This window comes from Kwoniella dejecticola, chromosome 1, assembly GCF_000512565.2.
Source record: "Kwoniella dejecticola CBS 10117 chromosome 1, complete sequence".
NCBI lineage: Eukaryota > Fungi > Basidiomycota > Tremellomycetes > Tremellales > Cryptococcaceae > Kwoniella > Kwoniella dejecticola.
In genome coordinates, this window is record NC_089301.1 from 524,674 (window position 1) to 542,727 (window position 18,054).

Genomic DNA, 18,054 nt, shown 5'->3' on the forward strand with positions numbered 1-18,054 from the left:
TCGGGACGATCGAGTTCTGCTCAACTCCCAGAGTGCCACTTGTCTGTGCCACAATCATTCCCGGAGAATAAGATTTGGTACGCGCGTTTCAGATAGTGCATTGACCCCTGCCTGAAATGTGGTTGAAGACTAAAGCATGATCGTACCTTGATTCGTGTGTGCGGTGGTGCCTTTAGCTTCACTCGACATTTCGGACCAATCTCAAAACATGATAACGTTCGAACTGTCAAAGACGATCTCAACGATGAATGCTTTCGATAAATCTATCTACCTACGTTGACAAAAAGCAAAAACTACAGCACCCGGGATTCCCAAGTGGTCCCCCACCTTGGTACTAACCGAGCGATATCCAACTTAACTGCGGGGAGCAGACGGGACCCGGTGCTTTCTGGATTCTATGGCCGTAGATGAGATATTTGCCCATGTGTGTTAAGTTATATACTGACTGCACTCTTCGCGAAACGGGACGTTCTTGACGAAGCACCGGGTCCCGTCTGCTCCCCCATGCTCAATGATTGAGCTGTGGTGTTTGCCGTCATTGCTGTTGAGCGTATAAGTCATCGAGCATCAATTCCTCAGGAGATAACATGCATGCTGTGACAGCGAATTGCTGCGAGACTGACAAATGTACTGCATGCACTTGTTATCACATCGACTCTGCCGATCGCTCAGTGTCACCTAAGCCTATGCCCGTACAGCTTTCCATGTTCTGATTTACGGCGATCACTCCTCCAGGTAAAACTCAACGGCATCAAGTTTGTTCTTAAGTACACAGCCATCTGCACTCAAAGTCCATTGACGGGAGTAATGATCGAAGTAGTGGTAAAGTTCGAAGACGGGGTAGGTAGTATTATTCGGATCTTGAAAACCATTGCGAGCTACCCGCCAGATGGGCCATAAATTCCTTCCTGTCACTCTGTCTTCGTGGAGATTATGAAGGAACCGCTCGTAGGATCGAGCGAGGGCATTGTTACGAGCGGTACCTGTGGGCTGGCATGTCACGTCATGCGTGAAAGTTGTTTGACCGGCAGTTGACATGGTGACGATGTGCAGATATTTGGTTTTCGCTTATGACTGGAATACGGATGTGGTCAAGGTATGAGTATGGTCTGCAAAGAGTTGTGACGATCAGCCAGAACCTCGAGACGGTATTTATACTGTATCCCAACGCAGTCACAGTAGCATCCGGTGACACAGACTCGACTCAGATCAGGAGAGTCGAGTGCGGAACAGACGGTCACGAACCATACGGACCCCGCTCAGGTGCCGACGCTGCTTCCGACCTCCATTGATACTTAGTTCCCGCAAGTTGACGCGCACATCTCTTGCTCAATGGACGTCTTGGCGGGCGGTGCGGAGAAGTGTGGCGCTGCATGAACACTGGACGGAAAAAGAGGGCAAGGTGTCCATCGAATTGCATTCAATGCAACAATGGAAATACTACTCAAAAGCTGCTCCTGATGTGTCTGTCAGGGATCTATTCCGGAATAGACGGAGGTACGAGGAATGAGTACAAAGTGTGAGACACTTTGGCGTAGTTGTCGAAGACGGATATGGAAAGGAGGCGTTGAGCACCAAATGGGCAGGCGGGAACCAAGATAGAAGTAAGACAGTGATTATCCGAGCTAAGTCATGTCGTTCCAAGGTTTGGCGAAGTTCGCACAAATTCTCACATATATAAGCAAGGTGGTCCTTGTTCCCAAAAGGACTCATTTGTCGATCTCGATTTGTTGTTACTTAGTACTACTATTGGTGTGGCTTTGATCTATGCTGCTAGTTGCCTTATAGATCTTATGCATCAAGTTCGTAGAAGATAGACCTTATTAGCCAAACCAATATAACCCCGTGACAGTGTCATACCTAGACTATTCCCATTCCTAACACGCAACTGAGTAGGCAGCAGCGAGCGTATTGCCTTCAAGTAGTTCCTGGCGGCACGTATCGTACGGGCAGCCTCTCATCACGTTCCTCCAGCCTGAGATGATGTCTGAGCGAGACACTGAGCAATCTCGGTGAGGCGACTTTGAAGCAATCGTCCATCTTGAGTCATTTCCACTACATCATTAAAAGGATCTGGGGGGTTCGTCGACTGATGATAAAATAGATGGACAGAGCCGATGATAGTCATCTCCGGATCCGGAGTGTTCAATTGTTGGTCAACTGTAGCTAGCTGACCATGTGAGACTCGTCCCGAGTTCCTCTCCATCCAAAGATCATGATATCTCCGCTCAAAGTGGTTTGCAAAAGGCGATGACCTAGCGGTGGGAGTCGGCCTAAAGGAGCCGTCGTGCGTATAAACGGTCATACGAGGGTGTGACATGTCGATGATGACTCAAGTAATACTGGGTTACTGGTCGGATCCGTACTATAGTGATAGTCTGACTGCACTTCCGGTTTCTTCTACGAACACTGACACGCGATGGCTGAACGGTTAGACAGCTGGGTATTAGCAGTCTCCAAAATGGGTGGCTGTTTCATTACATGCGGAGTCATGATGCAGTCGAGTCGAACGAACTTCAAGATATCTGCTGTGATCTATGACGATTATTATAGATGAGCGCATGAAACAGTCTTCCGAGATCCGTTGACAAGCGTTTGCGCGTTTGAACGATCGCGGACTTGGGCCTCGCACAAGGGATCCGTACCTATTCGTCAGTCAACAAAAGAAGGGTGTGAGAGATATCATATCTTGTTCATTCTACATTTGCAGAAACTTAACACTGGCAGAGACCAGCAGTACAAATGTAATCTCCGAACTTCGGCCCATGCACGAGTATATACGTATATACGAAACGAAATCATCGCTTCAAAGCGTTTTTCGACACTATGAATGAACGCATGAACGGCGAAACCGCTCGGAGTAATTGCATGTATACGTAAGAAACGGTGACATGTGAACAACAGGCTTGAGAGGCTGTATAGGCTGCATCGGATCATCTCGACAGTCGGAGCCGGCTGCTGGTGCTATTCTTGCTGATGTTTGTGAAAGTGACTTTTGCACAATGGATGAAACCGAGGTTGGGGTAACCGTGGAACGCAAAGATCGTCGTTTGAAATAGCTCAGGTTTATCAACAATTCAATGGGATCTGAGCGTTAAAATGCTGATGAACCCTGAATATGGAGTAAGGTACCCTTACCCTTGTGTTTACTCGCGACTGGCTTTTTGTTATATTTTGTACGGTGAAGACATAACAATCTGGGCCAAAAGCCAAAGTATTGGACGCGTTTCAGTTCATACCGCTTTGACCAGCCGACAATAGGATCACTGAGCACTGGGTTGCGTTACATGATGGTATGCATCCCTTTGTCGATGCAGTCACACACTTGCATCAACCTACTCATCGTTCATCGATGCGTCTGCATGTATCGAGTAGGTAGAAAATAGCATCGAGGAGATACACGGACACAGACCAACGACAACCTCAATAACGAGATCCGACCCAACTGACGAAACATTTCGATAAATCAACACATCAACAACCCTGAAACGAGACAATCCAATCAATCTTCCTGGTGCCTACCTCCTGAGTCTCAACCGAAGAACAAGCACAACACACCCATAAACAACTGCAATTCGACCATAATCCTTTCAGACACTCGGACCTCCTCGCATTGTCGCATCGTCGCATCGTATTCACATCAAGGCTCATAGTCCTATCATAGACCAGGCTTGATCCCATTCGCTTCATCCTACTTTGCATAGCCTCGACACTTGACGACCAACCAACCGCACATCCTCAATTCACTTTGAGATCCACACTCCTCTATATACAAGTGTTCGGGTCGGATCGATACGGGTTCACGCTGACAACATTCGATACACTCGACACTCCTTTACAACAACCCTCTACTACCAACCTCTGTTACATCTCTTTCGACAAATACCACCAAATCAACACCTTTACGCTCTTTTTAAGATCCACCCAACAGCTTTATTTCCTCCCCTTTCTCTCTCTTTAGCTAGAAATAGAGAAATCAATCAATCCAATCAATATGATCAACCAAACTTCGAATTCGAAGAAGACGTTCGTTTCACTCTTACTTGCCTCCTCGATAGCTTCCACCTCGGCCGCGTCCCATCTTCCTCAAATAGATCGACAAGCCCGTCATCGAGACTTGTCCCAGCGTAGACATGTGTTAGGTGAAAGAGATGCTGGAGCCGTGCCGGGTGGATTCAAGATCGTGGGGGATTCCGGTGTATCAGCGCAGATGATGTTCTTGGGTACCGAGAAGACGGTGTATATCCTCGATAGTAAGCTTCCTTCCCCTTGCCATCGACCGCAACTCTGTCAAGACTGACATTTATATCCGATTGCTTAGAGGCTGAAAACAACTCCATGCTCGTCACCAATTCCGATGGCCTGACCCACCCGGCATGGGGAACGACATATGATCTCTCTTCCAACCAAGCTACAGCGATGCAAGTCTCTTCCAACACCTTCTGCGCCGCCGGGTTACCTGTCGCCAATGGATCTTGGGTCGTCTTCGGCGGAAACCAGCCCGTGACATATCAAGGGGTAGCCACCAAAGACGCAGGTAACGCAAACCCATACTTGAACACAGATGGTGGTGCTGCTATCAGGCTGTTAAACCCTTGTGACGATGGAAGCTGTGTCTGGCAAGAAGGCGGTGACGCTTTGACCATGTCTGTGAGTGACTTCGTTGCTCCGAGGTTCCATATCGTTGAGACGCATACTGATGCATAAAAATACTTTAGGGAAAACGGTGGTACCCATCCGTCGAGATACTCGGTGATGGATCGCTCATCGTCCTTGGTGGTGATAACAATGGAGGGTGAGCAAAGGATCCCTTTTCAGGGCTTAATCTCTTCGAAAGAGGGCTTGTGCTGATATCCTTAATCCTGCCGATAGATACGTCTCGACAACCGTACAAAACAACCCTACCTACGAATACTGGCCCAAACAATCCTCAGGCGGTATCCACATGGATTTCCTTGAATACACTGTCCCCGTCAACCTCTTCCCCCTCACCTACCTCTTACCAGGCGGTAAACTCTTTATGCAAGCTGCCTACAAGACCATCTTGTACGATATGGATGCCAGAAAGGAGATCCCCCTTCCTGACATGCCTTACGCCGTCCGAGTCTACCCAGCCTCCGCCGCTACTGCAATGCTCCCTTTGACACCCGCCAATAATTACACCGTCTCCCTTCTCTTCTGCGGCGGATCGAACGCACCTTTCAACAAATCTTCTGACGGTGGAGCAGGCTTCAACGTCACCGCCATCCCTGCCGACGACAGTTGTGTACGAATCTCACCCGAAGATGCCAATCCGCAGTACGAGGACGACGACTCAATGCCGGAGGGACGAAGTATGGGTAACTTCATCTGGCTTCCTGATGGAACTCTCTGGATGGGTAACGGTGTCAACATGGGAACTGCCGGTTACGGTGATGAGAAGTATTCTATCGGACAATCTTACGGTCAACAACCCCTGTACCAACCCGCCATCTACGATCCTAGTGCCGCAAGAGGTAAGAGATGGTCAAGAGAGGGACTCGGAGAGTCAGTTCAAGAGAGAATGTACCACTCTACCGCCATCTTATTGCCCGATTCATCCGTCCTGGTATCCGGCTCTAACCCTAACAAGGATGTCACATTCGAACAATGGGGAACATCATATGAGGTCGAACAATGGTACCCATTATGGTACAACCAAGCTCGACCAGCTCCCACCTCCGATTTCCCAACCACCCTCACCTACGGTGGACAAGCTTGGAATTTGACCTACACCCCATCCGACTCTTCCTCAGACCCATCCAAGGCTAAAGTAGTAGTCATCCGAACCGGGTTCTCCACCCACGCAATCAACTTCGGTCAAAGATACCTCGAATTGGAAACGTCTTACACCAAGAACAGCGATTCTGGAGAAGTGACTCTGCACGTCAGCCAGATGCCCCCGAACGCGAACATATTCCAACCCGGGCCCGCTATGATCTTCCTCACAGTTGACGGCGTAGCTTCACAAGGAAAGATGATCATGATTGGCTCGGGTCAGATCGAGAAACAACCTATACTCCAAGCTTCCGTCTTACCCGCTTCTTCAACAGTCTCCCCATCGAAGCAAGCTGCCGATGCTGAATCCTCCTCCTCTTCTTCGTCGTCGTCTTCTTCGAACTCGTCTGATTCTACAACTGAATCATCGACGCAAAACGCCGCCGCTAAATCTGGCGCCACCACTACACTTTCAGCTGGTCTGACTCTTATTGGTGGGGTGGCGATTTTGCTCTCTGCTCTCTTGATATAGTAAACATCGATTGAGTAGTGATAGTAGAAGTAGGAGCCATCATGGACAATACCTTCACACACACCGCCCCTTGAGAATTGGTCTGCCACACCGAACCATACCATAACATGTTGTGTATAATAACAGTCAAAATACCCGACCCATTCTCACGAGCATCAACGCTCTCAAAAAGGTACAGTATCTTCACCTAACCTGTATATAGGATTCATGACCCGGAACGATCATCATTAATATAGCATTTTATTATACGAGCTTGTTGTTCATGCGATGATGCATTTGACTTGCTTCTCTCGAGACAGACGGTACGCTGCCGTACCGCCCATGCTGCATAAGGTGGACCGTCAAGTACATAGCATGGAATTGCATGGATGATTATAGACATCATACGTACACTCTATTGATAGGTGGAAGCCGACGCAGTACTATATCAAACTGTGTTCTTGTAGAACCGTTTTTATCTTTGACTCCGACATCTCGTCAGACTCGTCTTCGTTTGGCTCTTCGCTCTTCTTCCGCCACTCCGTCCTCGTAATCGTCTTCGATTTCGCCCTGCTCCCCGTCTCTAGCTTGTCCCTTAGATCCTACTTCCATCTCATCTTCGTCCCCTCCCCCGTCTCTCTTTCCATCTTTGTCTTCGTCGCCCTTTGGCCCTCCCGCCATCAAATCCCTCATGATCTGCTCGTACAGCTTTTTGGTCTCATCATCACCCAAGAACTTATCAAATCCCTGGAAGATAGCATCTATTCTTTTCGGATCAAGATCGAATTGACCGTCTTCTCTCAGGAGTCCGTCTGGGATCTGGGGGCGAAGCTCCTGGAGTTTCTCGGACAGAAACCTTTCTGCGCCCGGCTGGCATCGTTCTGGAGGAGGTAAGATTTTTTCGCCAGGAAGCAACTCGGTGAGGGTGAAGTCCGGATGGCCAACTATATTCAATTGCTCCAGGATCTTGAGCATTTCTTTACCCTGTTTATCGTCGGTCACCGTGAATGACGGCTTGACGTAGGGGAACCATACGGGCATCACGCGACTAGCCTCTTGAGCTTGAGCAGCCTTTCGTGCTTGATCGGCGATGAGTTGTTTCACGTGCTAAGTTTTCTATCAGCGACTTCACCTTGCATCGGATGTAGTTTCCGCTTGGTGCTCGATGCGGGCAAGGTGTGTACTGTATTGGGTTCTATGTCGTGCGACTTGTGGCTTGTATGTAGATGAGAAGAAAGAAAAAGGACAACTTACTTGTCCGATCTCGTCAGCGTAGCCGGCCCTCTCTTTCTCGGTAGGTTTGGGATACATGTAGAAGGTCTGGCATGCTCGAGGATCAGCGTGAAGTATGGTGATACGGCTGAGCTGACGAGACGTACCATTCGTTGGGCCTCGTAGCGATATCTGTGCAGAATGGAAACTGACGAGAGATCTGACGATGACGAATTTTCGTCTTCGTCTTCGTCTTCATCCGATTCCGAAGTGGCGTCGTCTTCGAGCTTGGCCGCCACGTCCGAGAGCCACAATTTGAGAAGTCCTGATCAAGTATAAAAGCGTCAGTGGACCACTATACTTAAGCATTCGTAAAGCTTGTCCGATCGAGTGGCAAGCCCGCAAGGGGAGTCTGGTTGGAAAGCGTCGGGAGCTGGGAACAGGCTGGACTAATAGACTTACGTGGTGCATGTTCAGGAGTAGCCGAAACTTCGAGAAATTCTGCGTGTTCGCGTTGAACGAAATCGTCGAATTCACGTACCTTGGCGAAGAAGAAACGCAATTTTCCGGGACTGATTCGAGGGATTTTCGCTGAGAGTCGAGCGAAGCGCTCATCTCTCTCTTTGTTCCGGTCGGTGATTTCTTGAGCGGTAGGACGTCGTCCGGTAGTCTTCTCCTTCAGACCCTTGATGAAGTCCTTGATGGGATCGTTTGACATGATGAGCAGGAATACTATGAGTCTGATCGTCTAGTCAGTGAGACTGTAAGAATGAGAATGGTCTTGAGGATACTTCTCGCTAGACCTGAAGGACACAATATATATAAAGCTCGATGAGACGCCATCAGTAAGTGCCATCAACGGAATCAGAATGCTGTTGCTGTTGAAACGTTGAAACAAGCAACCATCAGTGACGTAATTTAACGGATTAGCATAAGCTGCCACCATTCCCATTCCTGCTGCTGTTGCTATTTTCGAGCACGTCAACTTGAGCCCATATCGTCCGAGTACCCTTACCCGTCGCGCGCTGGACTCGACGTGATCAGCGACCGCATCAAGCGCATGATGCTGTGAATATTATAAACGCACTAATCTGAGCTCGGACTCTGCCCCGCCTCGCCTTGCATTGTGTATGATTGCTTGTACGGAACCTACTGTGTATAAGAAGCAAGTCATGTCGACGGTTCACGAAGTTGCCGTGTCGGGTTTCGGAGAAGGCACGAATGATTTGGTAAGTCAACCAACAATTTTTGCCTCGCCAGTACACGACAATTAAAACTGGAATTATGGACAGTATGATAGAGCCAGGCCTTCTTATCCCTCCGATGCTCTACAGAAGATCCACGATATAATATCTGAATCTTCTTCGGAGGATGGATGGAAGATCTTAGAACCTGGAAGTGGAACCGGTATATTCTCGAGGTTACTTATCGCTCCACCAACGACTTCTTCTGGAGGTCCAGTCCCAACACCTGACCAGGAAGAGGCGGGTGATGATAGCTTCTCAAATTACCCCCAATTCCCTATCGACACGTTGATCTCCATTGAGCCGTCGGAAGGGATGAGGAATCAATGGAACAGATCCCTCTTATCGAAATTACCGCCCCCTTCAACGGATGGCAAAACCATCCAAACGGTTCCAGGTAGTTTCGACAATTTCCAAGCTGCCCAGGAATACGGTGTGAACAAGGGAGAGGCGGACGCGGTGATCATTGCTCAGGCATGGCATTGGTGTCCCGATCACGAGGCGGCTTTGGTGGGTCCGAGTCCAGACCATTCCTCTTATCCTCCATGACTGAACCTGGGATGAATCTCATTGCATCCATGCCATCACACTGTCTGATCGTAGCTGATATCCCAATTACCCGAACTTGATTTCATTTTCACTTTCACTTACCTCCAAACAGACAGAAATCGCATCGTATCTAAAACCAGGCGCCCCCTTGATCCTCATATGGAACCTCGAGGCGTTCGACCCGACCTGGCAAGCGGAGATACGTGAGGCGTATCAGAAGTTCGATAAAGGGAGTCCGCAGTATTACAAAGGGTGGTGGAAGGCCATGTACGATACGAAGGCGTATAAAGAGTTGTTCCAGGAGAAGGTTGAATGGAAGACGAGGTGGAGTAAAGGGATTACAGAGGATCAGGTGGGTGCGAAGTTCGGATTTTTATATTGCAGATCTCAGATTCATCCTCATTATAGTACATCAAACTACCACAAAATCATTGTGAACTACGCTCGGTTTGACTTGAGTCGAAGTATCATGCCCAGCTGATCGTGATTGCTGTAGCTCGTCGATAGGCTGTTCTCGAAATCGTACCTTACCTCAGCGCATCTCTCAGCCTCAGATCGGGGTGAGCTGGAAGGTAATTTAAGAGGGATTATCAGATCTGCTCCGCTAGAATGGGTCGATAAAGCGGTAAGTCAGATCTATCTGGGAAGGAGAAAGACAATTCGGAGTTAGATGGCTTGTCAGAAATAGCGACACACACGATATCCGCTCGTACAGTTCGCTGATATTCGTTTGGTCGATGGCAGAACGGCGTATTCAAATACGCTTACGATACCGATATCGTCTATCTTCGCAAGAAGGCATAGATCAATGAGATGGCTCCGTCCGTCCATCTTGCGAGCGAAGGGGCGAGGAATTAGGTAGTCGAAGTAGGCTGTCAAAGGAAGACGGAAAGGAGGTGCAGGTGTATGATCAAACACGTAGCATGCTCGTTGCTTCAGAGAATTTGGATAACGGCAATCGCTTCATATTTTCGATGTATAATGCATATAAGTTATATGGTCGTCACTGCTAATCTATACACATGCTGGAGATGGCTCCATCATTCAGAATCACCATTTCAACGATCTATGATGCAAGAACGGACCGTCAAGAGGCAAATAAAGTTTGATCCGCCTCGTTGCCCCTCAAACCAAGGTGGATTGGATACTTGGGTCATTCAGCTTTTTAAGTTGTATTTTCTATTCTTCTTTCGCTTCCCTCTAATTCTTTCCAATTCCCTCTGCTGCTTGTTTTCTCCTCAATGCTCGTACTTCACTCGCCGTTCTCTCGCAACCCTCTAATCATCTCCTTTTGCGCCTCCTCAACTATGACTCAAGAACCGCGCCTACTCCTTCTTCTCCGCTCCACCACCCGACGCCTTGACATCCCCGCTATCCTTCCTTCCCAGACCCCCACTGATCGATCCAAAACCTCTGCCACGGCCACCTCGGAAGGTCGATCCCCCTCGTCCACCTCTGCCTCCTCGGAAATTGCTCTCCCCGAATCTGGAAGGAGGGTTTGAAACACTAATAGAGATATCTGACTCTTTGATCTTGGCGCCCTCAGCCACTTTCAGCGCGGCATTCATTTCTTCCTCAGTATTGAAATCGACATAACCGAAGTCCTGCACGCGATGCGTTAATACCAATTCTAACACACTCAAAACCGATCCTGGTCACTCACCTTCTGCTTGTTCGCAAATTTATCTTGGATGATCTTGACTTGCACGATCTATGGGCACGCGTCAGCTGACTTCGATCGGAAGCTTGGTTCAGCTCACCTTGTCAGCTTGATCCTTGAACAGACTCTTGATCTCCTCCTCGGCAGTAGGCACGGGCAATCCCTTGAGGTATAACGAATGCTTCTTTCGAACCTCGCCCGAGCCTTCACGACTGTGAGCTGGCTTGGCGCTCTCTTTCGACTCGTTCGAAGTGTTTCCAGCTTCGCTCGACCCGTTTCCATCAACATTTGTGACCGCGCCATTGGTCGCAGCCGGTTTCTTAGTCTCATCCTTCGCAGTCGTAGCAGTGGCCGGGGGTTTGGAAGTAGTAGCGTTGGCAGGAGGCTTAGCAGGTCCGGCAGGAGGTGTCTTGGCGCTAGGCTTGACAGCATCGACGATCTTGTCTTTTACCACGGTAACAGCTTGGAAAGCTGATCCGGCGGCACCTGGGCCACCTCTTGGACCGCCACGAGGCTGAGTGGGAGGTTTTACCGGGATAGAAGGATTAGCGCTGGTGGTCGAAGTCGATGTCTGAGCCACGGGTGCAGGCGAAGCGGTGGTAGCATTTGGTGCCAGAGGTCTGCCAGAGTTGTTTCGGTTCAGCCCATTCTTGAACGAGTTGGCTCCAGTGGGAGGGACGGTTGATGATTGACCAGGTTTTGCAGGTGCACTGCCTGGACCGAGAGGTGCACGGGTAGGAGCAACAGTCTTTGGTGCTTCCGATCCTCGAACAGGCGCAGCAGGCGTAGCCGGGACAGGGGCTGAGGGTAATGAAGGTCCTTGTCCGGTTCGATGAGCGAAGTTGAGGCCTGCGCGGTGGGTCAGCGGTGGCGTGCAGTTTCTTGGTCAGAACGACTCACCCGCTGTTTTCGTCTCCGCGGACACCCTACTATCGGTCACGGAGAGCACCATATGTCCACATGAGGCGTCGCTGCACAGCGTATCAGCTAAACGCTCCTTAGAAGACCATAGATGACTTACGACAAGATCCAGTTCCAGGTGTTCGTCCATGTCTGATCAGTCTCCTTGGGGATAATAGAGACCGCACCAGCGATCTTCTTCAGCAGAACTTGTTGCTGCTCGCTACGGGTCATTGGACCTCAGCATAGTCACATCACTGTAGACAGAGAAGAACAACCCACTTCATGCTGCTATCCACTCGATCTCTGACCGCATCGTAGACCTCCTGGAAATGGCTGGAGGCGGAAGAGAGCTTTTGTTGATAGTGGTCATACCTCTCGTGCACGGAGAACTCGTTGAAGGATACAGGATATCGGACTAATGGCCTCTTAGCTTGGTTCTGTCACACTCTCGCAGAGTATCGACTCACAATGTAAACCTCCAGAGATAGTCAGATCCGCCTTCAACGCGTTGGCGATCAACGATATGAGACCATTTCGACTGGGTGCTGAGGATATGAAGAGTCGGGTTTCGGACGCGTCGTATACCTGCAAGAAATGATCAACACCTCTCCTAGCTCGATGCTATGCTGACTCACTCGGTGCGCAGTATCTATCAGCTCTCCCATTTGTAAAGCAGTCGCCCACATGGTTCCCGAGCCGCCCGCGATCGTAGCGTAACCCTCGCCTACTCGTTGATTAGCTGACTTACGGGAGAGCATCGGGCAGAGGACATACCATTGTCGACTGTGGTTTGCTCATGACATCAGCTTGACTCGAGCGCTCGCCCAAATAATAGCTGACGTACACATTTTATGCGGAGTGACAGCACCCCCCAAACCGAACAGCCGTAATTTCAACCCACCAACATCCACTACTTTGCTCGTGGCTTCGTCGATGATATGCAAATTATTCACTTCATATTCGCCCGTTCGGAATTTCTCCAACACCCTGACATCTTCGATGAGACCCCAGACAGTGAATACAGGAACAGGGAAGTTGATGGCTCCGGAGAGCAGATGTGGGAATTGCGACAAAGGGAAATGCACGGATGAGTTGTTGAGTTGTTCTACGAGTGATTTGCGATCTGACTCTGTGTCTTTCGTCGAGGGTATAGATAGAAGCTGGGTTCTGGTACCGGCAGAAATCAGAGGTGAATATGTGATCAAGTGTCTCAATATCCTACATATGTCGTCAGCTGATATTTTCGTTGATATGGAAGCGGAGATGCTACCTCACCTATCACCCATACGGTCCACACTGTCTGCGTTCATGAATCCGAAGTCACCGGTGTGGATTACCGCTGTGGCTTCATGCTCTTTTATAAGTCGGTTGAGCTCATGGTCTGTGCGATCGAGAGGAGGTTAGTTGTGACCGAAATGCTCCTCAGCTATAGTACGGAAATCTCGTCTTGAATCTCGAAAAGATTACTTACAGTCACCACGGATGTCAGCTACACATAAGATCCTGCCCGTCTTGCCAGATAGAACAACCCTGGGAGGTGGGGAATTGGAAGGAGAGGTCTTTTCGGTCGAGGCGGAGGTAAGATCCCCGTTGGTGCGAGTTGCTTGAGCTGTCATACTATTTTTGGAGGGGTATATATCAGAGGCGGGGGAATAGATGTATGTTTGACCGGTCTGTTGCGATTGAAGCTTTAGGCTTTGACAGTAGAAGTTGATATCCACCAAAGATGCAGAAGGAAGATGTGTTGAATTGCGTGAAATTGACAGTACGAGGTGGGGACACGATGTGACCGAGGTGAAGACATGCGTTCATTTCAGGTCAGGTGGCAATCGAGATTAGTTACGTAATACACGCGAAATCAAGCAAGCGTAACTTTCCAACCGTTTTGTTGCATATCATGTCAAGAGTGTGTGCAGGATCACTGACGATGTGATTATACCGTCCTACATATTATTAAACAATCCTCATCCTTGGATACACACAGGACGCAGGACGCGAGCAATCGTCAAGATGTCTTTCGGAGGGTGAGTATGATACTCTTGTGACCATCAGAAACTAGTACGCAAGCTGACATGGGTGCCATTCCTAGCTTCAAATTCGGAGCGCCCTCCTCAACCGCTCAACCCTCTGCTCCATCTTTATCGGTCACAAACCCAACGCCGGGCTCTACGCCAAATACCGCCGCAGCGCCCTTCTCCTTTGGTAACTCAAGTACGTCCGCCCAGCCCGCAGCTGGGACAAGCGCTTCCACGGGTGGATTGTTCGGTAATGCAGGACAAAATCAACAACCCCAAGCGGGAGGCACTGGCGGATCGTTGTTTGGTAGTTTCGGAGCTAAGCCAGCTACGGCGACACCATCTACTGGAGGAAGTCTCTTTGGATCCCAATCGCAACCACAGCAGAATACAGGAGGAGGTGGTCTGTTCGGATCTACTTCTGCTCAACCTCAACAGCAGCAACAGTCCAACACAGGAGGCGGTTTATTCGGATCTACCACTCAACAGCCGAGTACTGCAGGAGGCGGAGGGTTATTTGGATCAACTTCGACTTCAACTCAACAACAGCCACAAGGAAGTAGTCTATTCGGAAGTACGACGAATCAACAAACCCAACAGACCGGAACAGGTTTATTCGGATCAACGAACCAACAATCTCAAGCTAGTGGAAGCGGATTATTGGGATCGACTAACACGGCCAACCCACAACAGCAAGGCACGTCATCGGTATTTGGGCAAGCTGGACAACCAACATCTTCTTCACTCTTCGGACAGACGGCCCCGACTCAACAACAACAAGCCGCTTTGCAGACTTCTGCTAATGGGCAGAACAGTAATGGGATAAATAAGAGTACGAAGTTTGCGGATTTACCTGAAAATGTTCAGAAACACATCGAACAGATGGAGTGAGTGATAGCAATCGCTTGTTTATACTTGACAGATCCTACTGCCATGAAACTCAATTTTTGGCTGATCTTGATGGCTTTTTAGTACCGCCATAAAGACTCAAAAAGCACAAGGGTCAGGTATGAACATCGAAGGACTCGGACGAGCAATCTGGCAGACAAGTCTGGACGTCAAGGCTGCCAACGAGGTAGGTATCTCCTTCCGTAAAGACTATCGCGTACCACAAGATGGCTGCGTCAGCGCTTGGGCGTCGACGTTTGAGCAATGACTAATGATGTGAATGGCATATAGGAATACCATGCCATATCTCATACGCTGAAATCGCTGTCTACTTCCCTCTCCCAATTGCGCGACAAGATGATCAACGAGGGACGCGATGTGGAACGAGTTAAGGAGATTTGGGATGTTTACAGATCTGCAGAAGGTAGAATGGGTCAAGTCAGATTAGGAGCGTATAGAGATTTCCCTCATGAGTGGGTGTAATCCATCCGTTTCATTGGTGTGAATAGATCTGTGGCTGATGTGGATGAGGATTCTAGATTCTTCGCTAGGATCGCGGATCAGATGGAAGAGCGTGTAGGAAGGTATAAGAAGACTATCTCGGTGTGTAATGTCTCCTCTGATAGCAGGGATGGTATCAGAGCTGATTTCCGCTTATGGTCAATCGATTTAGCAATTGAATCGGGCGATCGTCTCTTTGACCAGCGAAGCCCATAAACCTTCGCCACAAGCTATAGCCCAGACTATACAGAATCACCAACAGGCGATGTTGACGCTGGCTGCTCAGCTGGACGGGCTGCAATTAAGGATGAATGGATTGAGATCTGCTTTCGCGTGAGTACATATATTTCGCGGTGTGACGATCAGGCAGAGCCGCGAAATAGAAGTTGATCATCGCTAAATATTCGTTGGTGATCGCAGGGAGGAATGGAGGGAGAGGACCGGAAGTGTAAGGGATCCATTCGAGATTGCCAGAGAGGAGAAAGCTGTTAGGGCGTAAGCGTGACTGGCAGACCTTGGAATTATACAGTCTCGAACTCGAACAGTCCACTCTCGGCATATACTGTACATCACTACGACAAATCGCATCGCGACTAGGCAATATATCACTCGATGACATCTGGTCTCATACAAGATAACAAGTGTCATAGCATATGCCGGCGACTCCAGATGATGAAACACAGAATAGTCGTACAACCTATCTACGGACGGTTCAAGAGCTACGCTAATGTGCAAAAACAATCTAAACTAACCACGATTTAATGATACACGCTGAGCCCCATCCTCCAAGGAGGGGAAGAAGAGTTTGACTGAACTCTGCAGGATCAACTCCTAACTCGTTCTAACTTCATGTACCCTTCTTAGGGGACTCGGCTCGGCCGTAGAGAACGAGACCTTCCTGCCTCTTCGCGCACTGATCATACATCCCTCGCATCCTTCCACGCCTGCGTTCAAACTACTTCTTCGTCGTCTATGACCATGACCATGGACCATTGCAGCCGGAGTGGAAGCTACACCAGGCTGAGCATACCCTTGAGCGTGAGCATGAGCGTGCGGATGTCCTATCCCGTGCCCCTTTCCCATTGGTGAAGGTGGGTAAATCACTACACTACCCGCCAATCCAGGCGCCACCGTCGGCGTCATCCTAGCATGATTGACATACGAGCTCGGCATCCACCCATTGACGCCCCCACTCCCACTCCCACTCACACTCAGATTCCCGCCCAATCCCGAGATCGGGGTCGGTCCGGTCGAACCTACATTGGAAAAATCAGGTAAATGACCTAAATGGTTCCTGCCCATCGATCTATTCCATCCATCATCGTCCCTAAATCCCCCTGTATTACTGTTACTGTTACTGTTACCACTACCTACGAAGCTCGGGGCAATCACCGATCCCGTTACGCCCGTCACACCCGTCATACCCGCTCTGCCTTCTGAGAGACTACGTGAGGCTATGACTGATCCCTGGGAAGCAGCGGTAGCATTGGCGATATTTGCGTTGAGGTACGGAATGGATTCTGAGGCTGGTTGGTATGTCTCCCCGTTATAGTGCGCCCAAGGATTACGAAGACCGTTAGGTAAGATCGACCCGGGCGTATGATTGGGTCCGAGATCAGGCCGTACAAGCGGATTGGGATTGGGATTGGGATTGGGTAAGATGTCGATGACTCGTGCAGGACCTGAAGCGAAGGAAGGGGAAGAAAACCATCCGTGGCGGGAATGCCAGTTTACGGGAGGAAGGGAGTGCGGGTGGATAGGAGTGGGAGTAACTTCGATTGGCATTTTACGTAGGACGTAGGACGTGCAGGGAACTTGCTTCTGCCAGATGGTGAGTGAGCAGAAAGCAAAAAGCAAATTGGATCAGTGCTTCGTGGTAATGGTAAAGGCCCTTAGGAGCAAGGGAGCAAGGGAGCAAGGGAGCAAGGGGTGGCGAGAGGAGTATCAAGCTCCAGGCTAAATGATCATCGATATTGTCTTTATTGATTTGCTCAAACGACTGTCAAAGTCGGTCTCTTGTGGGATGTGGGATATGTTGAATAGATGGAGTTGGAGAGATGGTTAGATACGGTATGATAGAAGTAACGCAGCCAATACAATTGGATGGAGAAACTAATGTCTCAGACAAGCTAAATGATGAGGTGTTGCTCACTATGGGATACAAAGCCCACACTATATACGATGTATACATATCTGAACATCCAGAATGCAGCTCCCAGTGGTGAAGCTGAGTGCAGTATGGTCTGGCGTGGTATGGTATGGTATGGCATGAATGGATTTGGTGTTAAACCTTTCTCTTCCACTTTCGGGACACACAAAAGACGCGTAAGGTGTCAAAAAATCAATAAGATTTCCTTAGAAGACTGACTCCACGATTACGATCACAATCATGATTATGGGGCACATCATCGTCTTGAGGCTTCCCTTCTACATGCTCTCCACGTCCAAATCGCAGAAAGGTAAAACCTTACTGATGAGCTCTTGCTTGAGAAGGGAGTGCCACCTTGCAAGGAGAACGTCATAGAAAGTAGAAAGACATGATGTAATTTTGATCGATTGATCGCGCAAAAGTGATAGGTTTACACCACGCTGTTGCTCAAAGGACGGACGTTTGGCAACGCAGTTGTCAGGAAGATTTCTTCAAAGGTGGAACAGTAGATGACTTGAGAGTTTAGAAAGGATAAAACTCGATAGCCACTTAGTCACAGCACGTCCACAGCGTCTGGCGGCGATAGCCGACTCAGCCTTGATGTCATGTCGCGTTGGCCGTTTCACGTTTCATGGTTTCATGACTGACTGCATGACGAATTCCTTTTCGACTGCTGCATCCTGTCA

The 18,054-nt window shown here is 49.2% G+C and overlaps 7 protein-coding genes and 1 non-coding gene across 8 annotated transcripts; 3 read left to right on the top strand and 5 right to left on the bottom strand.

Moving 5' to 3' along the window:
• Positions 1-291: 291 nt before the first annotated feature.
• On the bottom strand, positions 292-406 carry I303_100198. The gene has a single exon (XR_001936478.2). It is a non-coding gene; the product is annotated as a 5S ribosomal RNA (ribosomal RNA).
• Positions 407-723: 317 nt separating this feature from the next.
• On the bottom strand, positions 724-1,038 carry I303_100199 (uncharacterized protein; the record flags this gene model as incomplete). Its single annotated transcript, XM_018403573.1, has 1 exon — positions 724-1,038. The coding sequence occupies one exon, from the start codon at positions 1,036-1,038 to the stop codon at positions 724-726; it is 315 nt and encodes a 104-aa protein (XP_018266227.1).
• Positions 1,039-3,994: 2,956 nt separating this feature from the next.
• Positions 3,995-6,268, top strand: I303_100200 (uncharacterized protein; the record flags this gene model as incomplete). The annotated part of the gene is made up of 4 exons (XM_018403574.1): positions 3,995-4,253; positions 4,322-4,650; positions 4,719-4,795; positions 4,873-6,268. The coding sequence occupies 4 exons, from the start codon at positions 3,995-3,997 to the stop codon at positions 6,266-6,268; spliced, it is 2,061 nt and encodes a 686-aa protein (XP_018266228.1).
• A 477-nt stretch (positions 6,269-6,745) lies between these two features.
• On the bottom strand, positions 6,746-8,177 carry I303_100201 (uncharacterized protein; the record flags this gene model as incomplete). The annotated part of the gene is made up of 4 exons (XM_018403575.1): positions 6,746-7,354; positions 7,502-7,567; positions 7,627-7,784; positions 7,922-8,177. 4 exons carry the CDS (start codon positions 8,175-8,177, stop codon positions 6,746-6,748), a joined length of 1,089 nt encoding a protein of 362 aa, XP_018266229.1.
• A 454-nt stretch (positions 8,178-8,631) lies between these two features.
• I303_100202 (uncharacterized protein) lies at positions 8,632-10,056 on the top strand (the record flags this gene model as incomplete). Its single annotated transcript, XM_018403576.1, has 5 exons — positions 8,632-8,688; positions 8,752-9,213; positions 9,365-9,604; positions 9,749-9,877; positions 9,997-10,056. The coding sequence occupies 5 exons, from the start codon at positions 8,632-8,634 to the stop codon at positions 10,054-10,056; spliced, it is 948 nt and encodes a 315-aa protein (XP_018266230.1).
• Positions 10,057-10,577: 521 nt separating this feature from the next.
• Positions 10,578-13,431, bottom strand: I303_100203 (uncharacterized protein; the record flags this gene model as incomplete). Its single annotated transcript, XM_065968065.1, has 11 exons — positions 10,578-10,856; positions 10,916-10,963; positions 11,013-11,761; positions 11,813-11,883; positions 11,934-12,035; positions 12,095-12,230; positions 12,283-12,400; positions 12,451-12,539; positions 12,660-13,033; positions 13,091-13,196; positions 13,287-13,431. The coding sequence occupies 11 exons, from the start codon at positions 13,429-13,431 to the stop codon at positions 10,578-10,580; spliced, it is 2,217 nt and encodes a 738-aa protein (XP_065824137.1).
• Positions 13,432-13,825: 394 nt separating this feature from the next.
• On the top strand, positions 13,826-15,718 carry I303_100204 (uncharacterized protein; the record flags this gene model as incomplete). Its single annotated transcript, XM_065968066.1, has 8 exons — positions 13,826-13,839; positions 13,905-14,080; positions 14,183-14,717; positions 14,803-14,905; positions 15,010-15,191; positions 15,258-15,321; positions 15,392-15,552; positions 15,640-15,718. The coding sequence occupies 8 exons, from the start codon at positions 13,826-13,828 to the stop codon at positions 15,716-15,718; spliced, it is 1,314 nt and encodes a 437-aa protein (XP_065824138.1).
• Positions 15,719-16,050: 332 nt separating this feature from the next.
• On the bottom strand, positions 16,051-17,004 carry I303_100205 (uncharacterized protein; the record flags this gene model as incomplete). Its single annotated transcript, XM_018403579.1, has 1 exon — positions 16,051-17,004. The coding sequence occupies one exon, from the start codon at positions 17,002-17,004 to the stop codon at positions 16,051-16,053; it is 954 nt and encodes a 317-aa protein (XP_018266233.1).
• Between the last annotated feature and the right edge of the window lie 1,050 nt (positions 17,005-18,054).